Source organism: Botrytis porri (genome assembly GCF_014898465.1).
Source record: "Botrytis porri strain MUCL 3234 chromosome Unknown BPOR_009, whole genome shotgun sequence".
In the NCBI taxonomy this organism is placed as follows: domain Eukaryota; kingdom Fungi; phylum Ascomycota; class Leotiomycetes; order Helotiales; family Sclerotiniaceae; genus Botrytis; species Botrytis porri.
In genome coordinates, this window is record NW_024066083.1 from 1,178,840 (window position 1) to 1,192,742 (window position 13,903).

General features: G+C 38.8%; 2 protein-coding genes across 2 annotated transcripts; both read right to left on the reverse strand.

Moving 5' to 3' along the window:
- Nucleotides 1–4,910: 4,910 nt before the first annotated feature.
- Nucleotides 4,911–8,031, reverse strand: EAF01_007167 (uncharacterized protein; the record flags this gene model as incomplete). The annotated part of the gene is made up of 5 exons (XM_038915422.1): nt 4,911–6,905; nt 6,999–7,201; nt 7,258–7,442; nt 7,495–7,694; nt 7,936–8,031. The coding sequence occupies 5 exons, from the start codon at nt 8,029–8,031 to the stop codon at nt 4,911–4,913; spliced, it is 2,679 nt and encodes an 892-aa protein (XP_038769060.1).
- A 3,397-nt stretch (nt 8,032–11,428) lies between these two features.
- Nucleotides 11,429–12,241, reverse strand: EAF01_007168 (uncharacterized protein; the record flags this gene model as incomplete). The annotated part of the gene is made up of 1 exon (XM_038915423.1): nt 11,429–12,241. One exon carries the CDS (start codon nt 12,239–12,241, stop codon nt 11,429–11,431), a length of 813 nt encoding a protein of 270 aa, XP_038769061.1.
- Between the last annotated feature and the right edge of the window lie 1,662 nt (nt 12,242–13,903).

A 13,903-nucleotide genomic window follows, 5' to 3' on the forward strand; every position in this document is an offset into this window, starting at 1 on the left:
TCTTCATCAAGATGTAATCTCATATCATCAGAAGAGAAAGTATCTACCAAATCTCCCCCTCGTTTACTTCATAGTACGTATCTGGGTATCTGGGTGATACCCCAATCAATGCGCTATCCATTCATTCATGAACATCCCGCAGTATTGTCAAGATCAAGATTAATCATTCATACTAAATCCTCAAATTGCAGATTGCGGTATTGATAATGAATAATGAACAATAATCTTATGCATATCTAACACCTAATACTTGATACCTACCTAGGAGGTATTCACAAACCTTTGAAGATTTTTATCAGATAAGATGTTTGTTCTATATGGGAAGGGAGGAATGAGGAGGGGAGGGGCTCGGAAATGTTTGTAGATATTTGTAAATATTGAATTGTTGATATTGGTTTTGATATATGATGTGATATTTCTACAGTGTGTAGGGAATAGGTAGATATTCGAATTCGAGTTTATTGTTGAGAAATCAATGAATCTTATAAATAGTTAGGATGAGCAGGACTCATTTGCTCACTCGCCCCATTACTCTATATCTCAAATCTCAAATGTCCAAATCTCAGAGGCTCAACCATCTAACAAACCCAAACCCCAGATCTCCTTATCCATACCGATTCACATTTATCCCTTCTATCTCATCCTATCCCCGCAACAAATCTACAGATTCTAGACTCTAGACTCTCGACCCTGCTCAAAAAAAAAACGAGACAAATCCAGAGGGGTTTAAATACCCATTCGTAAGATCCACGTATCGCCGTCTTGGGGAACCTTTTCTTGTTCTTCTCATCTGTTGTTGAGGAGGAGGAGGGGGTATTTGTACTGAGAATATTTCTCGGGGAAAAGGTATTGAGGTCGGTGTTTGTGGCTTTAAGTAATTGGATTTTTATTTGTGTATTTGTGCTTGATTATTGGATATGGAGTGGAGGTTGTAGTCCTATCGTCCCTCTTCTCCTGCTAAGTGCTTTATACAGCATAGCTCTGATTCCTTTCTTCCGAGAAGAACTCGGTCACTGGTCACTGGTCACCAGTTATTAGTTCAGTACCCCACTTTTCGGCCACCCCTCTTTTCGGCCATCTTATAAATCTCATCGCTTTAATCAACCACTTCTCTTCAATCTTTAATGATTCAATAATTACTGAATTAATTGATTTAAAAATTTGATATATTATCAATTATATTATAGGCAATAATTATACTGAAGATAATATTATTATGGTATTTAGTGTTATAGTAGGAGGTATAATTATTAAAAAAGCTGATTTAAATTATAGGATATTTTGTATTATTTTTTAATGTTGTATAAAAGGTTACCTTTTTTATTAAAAAGGTGCTCAAAATATATAAAAGATAGTTTCGATATAGAAGAAAGTATTAATTGAATAGATATTAGTTCAAGAGGCTTTAAGTATTAATTCTATATATTAGTAAATACAAGAAATTAACAAAATCCTTTTTGAGGTAAAAGAGAATGAACTTATACTTGGAAAATGATGGATATATAATTTCCTACTTAAAAACCCTGAAATTTGAATCAAAAGATAAATCAGAATCGATAATCAATATGTTTCAGATACTATTATTGAAATTATTAGTAAGTTCTTTGAAAAGTTGAATTTATTGGCTATTATTTATATTAAACTGGAAAACAAATGGAATATAAATAAAACTGGTATTATAGAAGGCTAGGGCTTAAATGGTATGGTACTTGGGAGTACTGAGAGATGCTTTATTTAAAAGAAGTAGTTTGGCATAAGAAATTAAACCTTTTTTATTAAGTGTATCTCTACTACAGGAAAGGTATTACTATTCCTTATTATATATAAGAATAAAAGTATTCAATAATAATGATTCTTTACTAAGCTTGATATATATAAGGATTGAAAGTATTATACTATAGAAAATGAATGGATTATTAATGAAATAGGTCTAGTATGGCTAAAAGAGGTCTTTATTCCTCAAACCGCTCCTTCTGACTCAAAAGAGGCTAGATTACTTGTTTTGGATGGGCATAGAAGCCACGAAATCACTCAATCTATGCTTGAATGCTTCAAGAATAATATACACTTTTTATTCCTTCCTCCATATATATTATATATACTACAACCTTTTGATTTATTGATATTCTTTTCTTTAAAACGTAAATATTAGTATAAGCTTAATAAATTAGGTTCACTATTTGATTCTACATTTATAAACAAAAGGAATTTTCTTGTATACTATAAAAAAGCAAGATTAAAGAATTTAACTCTGAATAATATCACTTCAGGATAAAGAGCTTCAGGTTTATGGCCTCAAAACCGCACTAAGCCTCTTTTGTTTAAATTATTGTTTGAAAATAGTAATAAAAAAGTTTAAAACTTGAATTCGATTTCAAATAATGATTTTATACTTTAATGGAATATAAATTCATCTTTAATTTGATGAAAAATATTATAAAAAGTAAATGATCTACAAAAATATATATTAATATTAGAATCTGAAAAATAAATAGACTTATATGCTTGTCGATTATTCTTTTGAAAGATTCAAAAAGTATTTGATATTAAGGATTATGAAATTATAAAGTCTAAGTATTGAATAAAGGAATTAGAATACAAATTAGAATATATTATACCTAAAAAAAAAGAGGAAGGTTAATATTAGTTCAAATTCGAAGTTTTCTAGAATTAAGACTATATACCAGGCTCAAATCGAAGCTGGTGATCATGAAATTGATAGAGTGGACTTTAATAATATATATGAAACTGATGCTATAGAAGATTGTATTGTAGTTGGATAGTTATTGAATTATTGAAGTTTAAAAATTGTATATATATATTTTATGAGGTGGCCGAAAAGTGGGGTACTGAACTTTGTTTCTATTATAACTTCGATATGTTTCTCTTTCTCATAAACTCTCTACTCTAGACCCTCCATACAATATCTCCACTCATCCAATTAACCGACTATCTCTACATTTCCAGCTCCTCTCCCTATCTCCCTCTTCTCCATATTCCGGACCTCTAAGAACCCCCCCTCTCCATTTCCTCTATCACTGCACAAGCATAGCATAGTATAAACATGACAGCTCTCTCATGGCCATCGCCCCAATCCCTCTTCCTAATCCCTCTCCATAGTCCTTTTCCCCAATCCCTTCCTCCAATCCCTTCCTCCATCCCCCATAAACAAATCCCACACTCCCACAATTCCACACTCATATATATGAATTTCCCTCCCTCTCCTTTTCCCTCCTCCTCCCCCTTCTGTTCCTCGAAAACAAACCTAAACTAAACATAAGACCCACAAAACTAAAATTAGAAGAGGTCCATAACATAGAAATATTCGAGTCCCAAATCCTATTTCATTTCATTCCTTCTCATTCCCTCTCATTTCATTCATACCAATCTCTTCTACACTTTTCTCCCTCCTCTCCATCGCCCTTCCTCTCCCCCAAAAATCAAATACAAAGACAAAACCATCAACCAATCAATCCTTAATCTCACTCTACTCCTCACCAATAATCAAACTCAAGCTAGTAAAATAAGAACCATATCTCATAAGGAATACAACAAATAAAACTCACAGAGTTCACAAAACCCAAACCCAAACCCAAATCCAAATCCAAATCCCAAATCTACACCTACACCCTCGAAATCCACACCTGCCCTCCCTCCTCTTTCCTTCCCTTCCTCTCCAAAAACACTTGAAATTCAAAATTCAAAATTCAAAATTCAAATTACTAAATAAACCATACCCAAGTACCCAACTATACAAAGCTATATATCCTTTATCCTAAATCTGATAACTCCAACCCCTTTTCCCTTTCCTCTCCCTCTCCCTCTCCCTCTCCCTCTCCCTCTCCCTCTCCCTCTTTATTCACAAAAAAAATCAATGTATCAAACTATTTCTTTCCTTCTCTACTCATCCCCCCATCTCCATCTCCCTCTCTCCACAACACCATTACCTTTCATAAGACCAAACTCTCAAATCCTTCTTCAAATATTTAAGAAGAAATACTAAACATACATATATACACAAAGAGATACTATATCAAAAGATTCACATTCCACATCTCGAGTTTAACGAGGTACTCATGTACCTATCTTTTACAATTACTCCAACCAACCATAAAAAATTCATATATTATCATACTATATATTATTCATTTACAACTATTCTTTTAATTCAACTCAACTCATCTATATCATCTATCAGATAAACAAAACAGCTATTTTTTACGTCCACCTATATCAAAGCAAATCAACACCTAGATGACTGTATTAATCTTCATCATTAATATATAATTTCCATTAATATGATTCATTAATATATAGACTATATTACTATATGAATAACTTCATTTTATATATAATTATATAGATGCTTTATTTATTCATAGAATTTTTCAAAAGTTTAAATTTTAAAATTCAATTGTTGAAATATTCTGTAAAAAATCTAATCCTTTAATAGAAAAATTTGATAAATCACTAATACTTATTATAGAGCTTTTTTTGTAATAAAATCTATAACAAAATCTACTTTTTTCAAATACAATAAGAATCTTTAACGTTATTTTAGACACAGATTTTTTGAAATATCATTGGTTTATTATTATTTATTATAATTTTTTCTTCTCGAAAATAATAATTAGTTTTTAACATTCGATTTTCAAAAGTCTTAATTTAATACATTTTTGAAGTGCTCTATATAGTGACATAGCCCATATGCTGATGAATCACATCATCACCTTCATAAAATCACTCAACATACTCAAAATATATTTCAATATCATACGTATCATCTCATAACTTCATAAAATATGCACGTAGCCATACTCAAATGCCATGCTGTCATTCATTTCCACACCCCGTCATTATGTATTATATCTGATTCATCATGATCCACTCCATCCATCCTATTCATTCACCTAAGCCAAATCTTGACTTAATGGTAAGTTTCTGGAACTGGAACCAACATAAACTGTCTTGGTGTAGTTACTAATAAACCAGTTTTGCGCGACGGTATCCCAGTTGCTCAAGTCTCTTCTAGTCAAATTAGCAGTGAAAGTATCAGTGTTTCCTGCTGGGATGGAAAGTCTCTCAAACCCTCTCAATACGATGAGAGGATCATTTGGTCCACCGAGTTTGACGTATAGTTGAGGAACTTCTTCACCATCGACTTCACCGGAGTTTTGAATTTGTGCAGTAACGGTGTAGAGAACATCGTAGAGTGCTGGATTTCCTCCTGGTGCACCACCTGCTGCGAGGATAGGTTGAGCAGATCCATCAAGTGCCTTTGGTGGGAGGAATTCCGAGGCATTTTGGCCATACTTTGGATCCGCGGATGCGGCGGCGGCATCGCTAGTGTTGAGGTATGGGTAAATGTATTGATAGACATATGGGAATGAACCATTGGGGAAGATGTAATCATTGAGGTCTGTAGAGAAGTTTCCGAAAGATGGAGCAGCTTGAGTCAATCCAGATGATGGAGTATATGTGCTGCTTGCATTGGCATTCTTGGTGACAGTAAGGCCAGAGTAGTTGAATGTGGTGTATGAGAGACCAAAACCAAACTCATAGATTGGTTCGATACCTTGAGCATCAAAAGCACGATAATCAATGAAGTTTCCTTCCGTGAAGTCGAGTTGTGGTGCAGCCTCGCCGTTGTTTGGCTCGTAGAGAATATCAGTACCATAACTTTCTCTGGTTGGTCCCCATGTGAATGGTGTACGGGCAGCAGGATTAACCTTTCCATATAGAACATCGGTGATACTGTTTCCACTTTCTTGTCCTGGTACACCAGCCCACAAGATTGCAGTGATGTTCTCGTTGTCATACCAATCACCAACTAAAGTAGGTCCGGTGGAGTGGATAACGACGATAGTGTTGTTGCAAAGGGCAGAGACGTTTTTAATCAATGCATCACCAGATTTCCAAAGAGTAAGGTTGTTGCGATCACCAATGTTTCCGTCAACACCGATGTATCCTTCTCCGGAGTTGGCATTGACGAAAACAATCGCGGTGACTTCTTGACTAACAAGTACTTCAATTTTGGTTGCAGCATAATTATCCAAGATGCTCTGGTAAACAGTGCCATCAGCAATGGCTTGGTTTTGAAGAGCAGTATCTGGAGTGACAAGATAAGGGAAATTGGCAGAACCAGAACCCCAAGCCATGCCAAGAGTGCCGCTATCACAACCTCTGTCAGGGCATCCGTTAGGTCCGTAAGGGCTTGGACCAGCATCCTCTCCGATGACAGCCAGGAATTTAGGCTTTGACAGAGGAAGTGCGTTGTTGGTGTTCTTCAAGAGCACTGTTGATCGAGCCCCAATATCTCTGATCAACTTTGCATGGTCACCTCTAACATCGACGTGCCAGTTAATTTTTTGAACATCCTTTCCAGCTGCGTAGTGGAGTGGTCCGTATGTATCGAGAGTCCATGAAGAGAAGTTGATTTCTGGCTCGTCAAGTGTTAAACCAACTTTGAAGTAAGCAGCCATAATTCTCATTGCCATGTCGTCAATTCTCCATTCTGGAACGGTTCCGTTGATGACTGCTAATGTGAGATTGGTTCCCCAGAAACTTTCTCCACTCTTGAAGAGGGTATCACCAGGCATGGTCATATCCAATCCAGCTACAGCGGAAGCTGCTCCAGTGTGTTGAGCTTGCCAATCAGTCATGACGAAACCTTGGAATCCGAGCTCATCCTTTAGCAAGTTGTTGAGCATCTTGGAGTTTTGACAAGCATAGGAGTTGTTGACTTGATTGTAAGAACACATAATGGAACCAACACCAGCGCGAACTGCGTCTGCGAATGGCCAGAGGTATGTTTCGTGCATGGTTACATCGTCAATGTTGGATGAACTGGATTCGGTAATGTTAAAGCCGAAGCCTTGTGATTCACCAGACTGACGGAAATGTTCCTGAATGTTTGTAAGTTACCGAAGTAGGGATGGATTATGAGGGAACTAAAAGTATCCCGTTTGTTTATACTTGGAAAGTAATAAAGTACATACCTGTTCGTTACCGATGAAATGCTTAGCACAAGCAATGATACCGGCATCTTGAATACCTTTGATGGTTTCAGCGATTCCAATACCTGTCAAGACAGGATCTGGACTAAATCCTTCCCAGTTACGTCCACCTTGTGGAGCGCGGCCGAGAGGACCAGCAACTGGACCGAGTTGCACAGTGACACCCTTTGCTTTATGTTCTTGGCCTGTGGAAATGTTTAGTCAGAGATGTAGGAACCAGTCGGAATAAATTGACACTTACCCATAGCATAGCCTCGAGCATACATCAAACCACGATCAAAAGTAGCTGCAACAGACTGGCCACTCGAGAATACCGAGTTGAAATCGGTATCACGAACACCCACTGGAGAATCTTGCATACACATCGATCGGAGACCGAGACGAGGAACTGATCCTGCTTGACCAACACATTGTTCACCTTCCCATCTGAATGATCATTAGTTATAAATTCACTAGTGTCAAAGGCGACGAGGCTTACCCAACACCAGTCGTCAGATTAACCTTTTCCAACAGCGTGAGCTGGGAAACAAAATCCTTTGCCTTGACATAAGCTTCTTCCCAGCCGCCAGTGTTTGGGTTCATCCATGGTGAGGGATAAAAAGGGTCACTGGTTTGACCGAATACAGCACCAGAGTCCGTCGCAGCATCGACGGCACCGGGATATGTAGAATTCGACGACTTTGTACCAAGAGTTAGCAATTTTCTATCTCCTGTGATGATACCCGACAGAACAAGAACGAGATCTAATAAACTCTTCATGGTGAAGATTTGATGATGTGGTTGGAGATTATAAAATGATTGTAATCATGAAGAGCGGGAATCCAAAAGAACGAGTGATTTGGCATTCCTTGCATGGAGAGAAATATTGGTTTGTGGAAGAAAGGGTAGATAGATGGGTAAAGGGGACGGGAGTACAAACTTGACGGGATTGTTTGGTACCGCGATGCGAAGTACTTTCTTGTTGACTGGGAGAGGCTGCAGCCAGTAACCCAGCAACCACGAGTGAATATCTCATTTTGAGGAAAGTGCCACCACCAATTGAGTGGTGATTGGAGGAAATTAATGTAAATGAGGGAAAAGAAGGTACAATCTCAAATGACTTGAGAAGATTGACTGTACTGCTCTTAGGAGAAAACGGAAGATGGTGGGATAGCAAGATACTTTATATCCCAAGGGTAGCTAATAAGGCTGGGAGGTATGTGTGTGTATGGAGTCTACATGTCCCCATTGATTGATAATGCAAAAATGGGGTCTCATACGTACGGAGTGAGGGCGAGACCATACATACTAGGTACATATCGATAAGTCTGAATACTTATTAGTTAGTAGATCTCGCAACAGAATCATTGAGCTTCCCCAGTATATCGGCAAAGCAAAGTCTAAAAGGTTAGCTCCCTTGTCGAACTTATTAGCATAGTGGCTCGAGTGGTAGACTATCAGACGACGTACATGAAGTTTTACTCTCCGAATGAGATTAGCTGGATGAAAGAGGCGAAAGATCTTCATAGGAATAAAGTTCCTGAGCACCTCGACATTTCGAGTGACATGTTGGGGTCAATATGTACGAGCTGATTACCTAGCCAGTACCGAGTGTGTACGTGTGCACATTATATAAAATTCTATGTCGTAGTGGAATGCTTCGAGACCCAGGTTTCCTTAGACTGTCAATACCATTTGGACTCTCTCATAGTATCACATCTCGATTATTGGTGTTGTTGTTGTTGTTATTGTTGTTGTCATTGACATTGTTGTTTGTGCTATTGAAAACCCCAGCGGAGAATCATACGGAAACAAACAAATAAACGTCATTTCCAAGCTGACATGCATCAACGATGATGATGATGATGATGATGATAAGATGACAGGCAGCATGGATGAAGGATGATTAGAGATTCATGGGCCAAGAGAAGACTGAACTTCCAAGAGCTTAGCTTACCCGGCAATTTCTATCCGCCTATACCTAGATAAACGGTGAACTTTCAGATATTGATCGCTGGGATGTCTTTATCCTCAAGGCTCAATCACATTATGTGTCTCTCGCACACTCTCGTTCCCTCTCGAAAAGTCTCTTTTCCCTATCCATGCGTCTCATAGCCCAAGTCCTATTCAATTTGATCAATCACACACACTCCATTAGTCTGTAAAATCATAAATCATAAATCATAAATCACACTCTATCAAAATCACATTCAATCTTCCCCATCTTCTTCCCCATCTTCATCTTCATCAATCAATTCCATTCTTAATCCTGCAGCTGTATGTACCTCCCTCGCCATGCATGTTGACCTCCGCAAACCCCACAAACTTCAAAAGAAAATGTGTATGGTGGACCCACACATCCAGAGACCCAAAGTCGGATGTTCCTCGGAAGGTGGGGGAAAAGGCGGGGAATGGATTAGACACAACACACAGTGACAGTGACACACTCTCTTGGTATCGTAAGTGGATTTATTATTATTTTGCCTGTCAAGTGATGATCGAATCATGAATACTCCACTTCTAAATGCACATTGACTTTGCATTTTTTTTTTTTTTTTAAAAAATGTCTTTTCCTACTAATCTTAGGAGAAAGACTTTGGAGGAGAAAGCCTTGGCCTGCACGAGGGGTGACTCCGTCGTATACTGGATAGTAACTGTTAAATGTGGTTTGAATGAATGAATAAATAATACAGAAGATGCGATGATGTGCCATACAAGGAAGATCGTTGGGTGCGTCTGTTGAGTGGAAAGACAGAGTGAGCGAGATGATGAGAATTTCTAATCATCATCACCATCATCACCATCATCATCACCATCATCATAACATCACAATTTCCAACCGACTCCCAGTCAGATCAACAGGGGCACTTAAAGAAGTTCTAGAATCTTGCGGTTGATTATCGGTTCACCCCCATTTTCATCATTCAAAACCCTCCGCAAGACAAACAACTCACTCGCAAAGCTCGACGAATCTACTACCGAGTATACATTCCATCCAAGAAGGGCACTTCCGTTGGGCATATCTCACATGCCCACTCAGAGTCTAGAAACGATATTTCCGCCCCGCCTTCCTGTCATTTTCTTTCTCGTTCTTCGCCATCCCATCTCGAGCCAAGCTTTCCAAGCTTTCCAAGCTTTCCCCGAACCTGTCCAGCCACAAAATCATGGATCGAGCCGTGTGTCAAACACTAATCACACTAGAAAGTCCTGACGCAGTATAGGTTTGGAAGCCTCGCAATCATCTACACCGATATCCGACCCCGCCGTTCATAATTCCTTGGGACTTTACGCTACTTCCTATCCTTACCAGCTTTTCAAATTATACCACTATATATCTCATCGGACCGATTACTTTGAAAAACTTTCTCCCCTTCTCCTCTTCTCCATCATTTTTTCCCCATGGGCCATGGCAAGCATCGGAGTTCTCGAATAAGAAGGCTTCCCGAACAACCAACTGTAGTATTCTTTACCAATAAACTGGAAACCTCCAGATTTTCTCCCCCGCTCCCCGTGGGAACATGGCTAATCTTCGGAATTGGTGCACACATACAATGGGGCCCGACTCTTATTGCAACTGTATCTGCATCCAAATTGATACATGGCAACCCAGTATTCGATTGTGACCTGCATCTTCCGATTTTGCGGACCAACGCAATCAAGCGACTCGGCTATGTAGCTTGGAAGAAGATACACCCGGTTATCCCGATGATGGCTACGATGGGTCTCTAGAGAGGACTTACTGTTGGGCGGCGGTAACCATTTTCATCATGAAGGTTGTGAACATTAGAAATCCTATTATTCAATCCGGGATACTCGGATCTTAGAGCACACTTAGTGGTATGTTGTACTTGGATCATGACTGAAAATTGATACTCGAGCTTTGCAGGCCGTCTTCTACTTCGCCATCTTATTCTTCTCCCATCACTTGACTAGGTCAGGGTATGCAATCATCGGAAATACGGTGCCAGTCAAAATTTCAAACGAGCCTCGGGAAATGTATTGATCATGATTTCTAAAATTCTAAACTCCAATCCAACTGGCAGCTACTTTCAATGGAAAGCGTCACAGGCATCCGGGTAGAGTTCAATACTTATTTCAAGGGCTTACAGTGAAATCTGCGAGAAGTAAGTACATTATCATAGAGCTAAAAGTCTACCAATGTTTCGCTGACATTCAATGCATTATAAATGTATCCATTTCGCTTGCTTTATACTCCTAAAGTATTCTCATCTCCCTTGCTCAATTCTTCTCTATATCACCCTCTGTCTCATCCATCAGGTTTTTATACCTTTTTAAGTCTTCCTCCGTTTCAAAGACATATCTTCCAGCTTGTCGTACAATGTCTTTGTCGCTCCTAGTCCTTCGGTCATAATACACGGAGTTGGTTTTGGCTCCAACTTATGACCAAACGACGAAGTTTCAACCCATGACGGTTACTCCGGACTTGTTCTATTGGTGCGTGACTTGGCTTTGCCCCATCTATGCCTTGTTCTTACCGATTCTACATCACCATGGTGTAGAATTGATCGAGGAACTCGCCATGGAAAATGTGCCGGTCTTGGGATTGCTATAGGCGCCGATCTCGGAGTGTATTCAAATCCATCCCTTGAAGAGGCCGAGTTCGAGACTATTTCATATTCGCCCGTTTCCGAGGCAAATTGAGCGGCTTCAGAGCCACCGCTTCCTTGTGGTATTCTCCAATCTGGTAATGAAGATTGGTCTTGGTGCTCCTTCTTCATTTGCCCTAGAAGTACCTGATCATTCACTTGTTCAATCATTGTCCTATTAAGATTGGCTTCATCGGGCGATGAGGTAAGTATTAATATCCCATTGACCACACTACTCCGGCGTCGATCTGCTTTTACTGCCACTCCATCATGAGTCACCTGACACTGTTCCGTGCGATCACTATTCGCTCGATTTGGAGAGTTTTGATCCAGCGGTTCTTGATTCTCTGCTGATCCTTCCTCTACCATGGTATCAATCGACATCGACTGGCATTCTAATGCTTCTTCTAATTCCCTTCTTCTTCGTAAATCCTTCTGTACCTTCTTTTTCATCTTCGCTTCAGGTATATCTTTCTTCTTCACATACGCTCTTATTATTCCTGTGTCTTCATCATCTCCATCATATCCGTCGGAATCATCATATTTCGGCACATTATTCTCATAGAACGATAGCGCAAGGGAATACACGGGGCTGGGAGGTTGCGAATCATCCGCTTCGCTTGATGAGTACGTCGACATGACTTTTTCAATTTCGCTGGTGTTGATGGATTCTTTTTCAACAAAAGATGTACGAGTTATGAGGACTAGCAGAAAGGTAATAGATTGATAGTAGATCCGTAATTATATCTTTTGTAACAAGGGGTAAGTATGGATTGAATGTTTGATGTTGGAAAAGGAATCTGGGGAGTATGGATATTTTTCGTACTTATACATCAATGTTCCGCTTAGGGAAAGAATGATTGATATTTTTATTGATTCTATTGCAGAATACAGGTTCAGTAAGCACGATTCGATCGATGCTATTGACTGTTTATATAGTGGTAGGTATGTTTAGTCTTGGTTTATTTTTTTATTTTTTCTCAATACTAATATACGCTCACGTTTTCCCTTTTTCTTGCCCTTCCCTTCTCTTCCCTTTCTACTTTCTATACTCATCTTCCCCTCTTCCTCTTTGTCCTCGCTTCTACCATATACAGTAAAACATATCCCTATGTAGCTTTACAGGTGTTTTCTGCTGACACCACACAAGCCTCTTCCAAGTCCAGGGGGGAGCTTACATCAATTTTCTAGACTTTTTTCTTTTTTTCTTTTTCTTTTTGGAGGTTGCGAATCGAGCAAAAATTGATTCAAAGAGTGTCAAGATTTTTTCAAGTAGAAAATGAAGCGTATAACTTTCTCTGCTCTCAAACCCTCACAATTCCTTTTCAATATGTAGATCTCTTTTCATACTTTGGAAGAGGTAAAACTCTTGAGCTCTAAGTCTGAGTTTGAGATGAGAAATCGTGAGATTTTTTGATTTTGGGGAAAATGAGTGAGTGGATGGATGTGATGAATGAATAGATTGATAGAATGATAGATGAATGCGAAGTGAGTAGAAATTTGCATATGAGTAAAGCACACCTATATATTAATAGTATTATACATTTATTTATTTATCCATCCATCCATCCATCTACTTTCCACCTATATCAAAATCCAGAACTCCCTTTTGGGGGGGTTTCAATTGTAATGAAATGTAGTGCAAGTACTCCTTTCAATTTCTAATCTCCAATTTCCATCTCCAATCTCTCACTCCGACTCTACTTTTCGATTCAAAGTTCAACTCTACTTTTATCTCCATCTCCAACTCCAACTTTACAAAAGAGAATAAAAATAGAATATATAAACCCTCTGAAACTCAAATAACTCTCCGGTTTGATTGTGATTAAGAATAATCTCAACCTCGATCTCGATCTTAAAGTATAATCTTCCTCTCACCATGCTCAACATAATATGTTTCTTGTGAAGTTGTGGAGTTGTGATTTGTTTATCTATTAATAGGCTCGAAAACTCGTACTGGTATTGTAGATATCATGTTTAGATACTTCACCTTGGTAGAGTGATTGATTTTTTTGATTTTTTTTGTTGGGTAGGGAGGAGTGATTATGCTGTGCTGCGTTTTATGTTTATTTTGTTGTATCGTATTTTGTTCCTTCACTTCCTTTCATCCTTCATCCTTTCTTTCGTTTCTTTCCTCTTTCCCTCCTTCTCTCTTTCCTCTTTCTCTCTTTCCTCTTTCCCTCCCTCTCCCTCTCCGCCCCCCTCTCCATCTAACCCTCTACGCATGAATCAGGAAGAGAACGGAAAGGAATATGTTGGTATCACCATGGGGATGGTGAAGTCAATATAGTACTATGGTTC